General features: G+C 57.9%; 1 protein-coding gene across 1 annotated transcript; it reads left to right on the forward strand.

The window, feature by feature from the left end:
• Window positions 1-23: 23 nt before the first annotated feature.
• On the forward strand, window positions 24-1,323 carry EMH_0085270 (SPX domain-containing protein, putative; the record flags this gene model as incomplete). Its single annotated transcript, XM_013500875.1, has 5 exons — window positions 24-38; window positions 288-353; window positions 408-551; window positions 850-973; window positions 1,190-1,323. 5 exons carry the CDS (start codon window positions 24-26, stop codon window positions 1,321-1,323), a joined length of 483 nt encoding a protein of 160 aa, XP_013356329.1.
• Between the last annotated feature and the right edge of the window lie 70 nt (window positions 1,324-1,393).

Here is a 1,393-nt window from a genome sequence, read left to right on the forward strand (position 1 = left end):
TGTTTATTTCTGTTATCGAAATCATGAGAAGGGGAGCGGTGAGGCCTAAACCCTAAACCCTAAACCCTAAACCCTAAACCCTAAACCCTAATTCTTAAACCCTAATCAGAGAAACAAGACTCACTGAGAGAGAGGGTATATGAGAGAGAGAGAGAAAGGGAGAACAACAGTGTGAGGGTTTCGCGCTGCAGCTGCGCTGCTGCTGCTGCTGCTGCTGTTGCTGCTGCTGGAATTCTGCTGCTGCTGCTGCTGCTGCTGCTGCTGCTGCTGCTGCTGCTTTGCTGCAGTGGGCTGTGCTGCGGCTAGAGAACGAACACGTCAACAACTCCTCCCGCTTCAGAGCTATCTTATGGGTGCGTCAACTAGCATGCATGCATGCATGCATGCACTTTGGGGCTTTCATGCAGGCTACAGCTGTGGCAGCTCTCATCGAGCTGCTGCTGCAGCAGCTGCTGCAGCTGGTGCTGCAGCAGCTGGTGCTGCAGCTGGTGCTGCAGCAGCTGGTGCTGCAGCTGGTGCTGCAGCTGGTGCTGCAGCTGGTGCTGCAGCTGGTGCTGCAGCTGTTGCTGCAGCTGTTGCTGTTGCTGCTGCAGTTGCTGTTGCTGCTGCTACTGCCTCACTTCATGCATGCACTGAGCTGCTGTCTGCATACGTTGCCGCCATAGAGAGGAGCGCACAAGCCCTTGCATGCATGCAGCGCCTTCTTTGGGGCTGGCAGCGGGGGAGTGTTCATATCTATCTCTTGAGGAGAGCAGCAAGACCATCGACTCTCTGCTTCTTTTGCTGCTGCTGCTCTGCTGCTGCTGCTGCTGCTGCTGCTGCTGCTGCTGCTGCTGCTGTGTCTTTCAGGTGCCGCCGCTGCACCAGACTCGGCTTGAGGTGCTTGAGGGGGACCCTCTTATACACACCGCCACCCCCCTGGCCATCCCCACCCCCCACGAGGCGTTGCTGCAGCGCGCAGCAAAAGGAGACAGTGCGCAGCAGCGCTCTCCGCAGGGGGCCCCCCAGTACAACGACCCGTAGGGGGGCCCAGGGGGACCACGGGGGCCCCCGGGGGGCCCCGGGGGGCCCCCACCAAGACCCTCAGGGGGCCCCCCCCCCAGGCTCTCCTGGGGGAGTATCTGCGTTAGAGAGAAAATGCAGCAGCAGCTATACTGCAGCAGCAGAGGGTGCTTTGGTTGTTTTCCAGCCCCAGTGTGTTGCATGCGCATGCGCATGCGCATGCAGCAGCAGCAGCAGCAGCAGCAGCAGCAGCAACACGGGGCTGGCACGTCGTCTCGCTTGCATGCGTTTCTCCGCATGCAACAACTTTCACGCCTCTGAGCATGCGTGGGCTCATGAAGCGTAAAAGAGGGATAATATATATATATATATATATATATATATATATATA

The sequence above is a fragment of the Eimeria mitis genome, genomic scaffold (assembly GCF_000499745.2).
Source record: "Eimeria mitis Houghton genomic scaffold, Emh_scaff5992, whole genome shotgun sequence".
Taxonomy (NCBI): Eukaryota; Apicomplexa; class Conoidasida; order Eucoccidiorida; family Eimeriidae; genus Eimeria; species Eimeria mitis.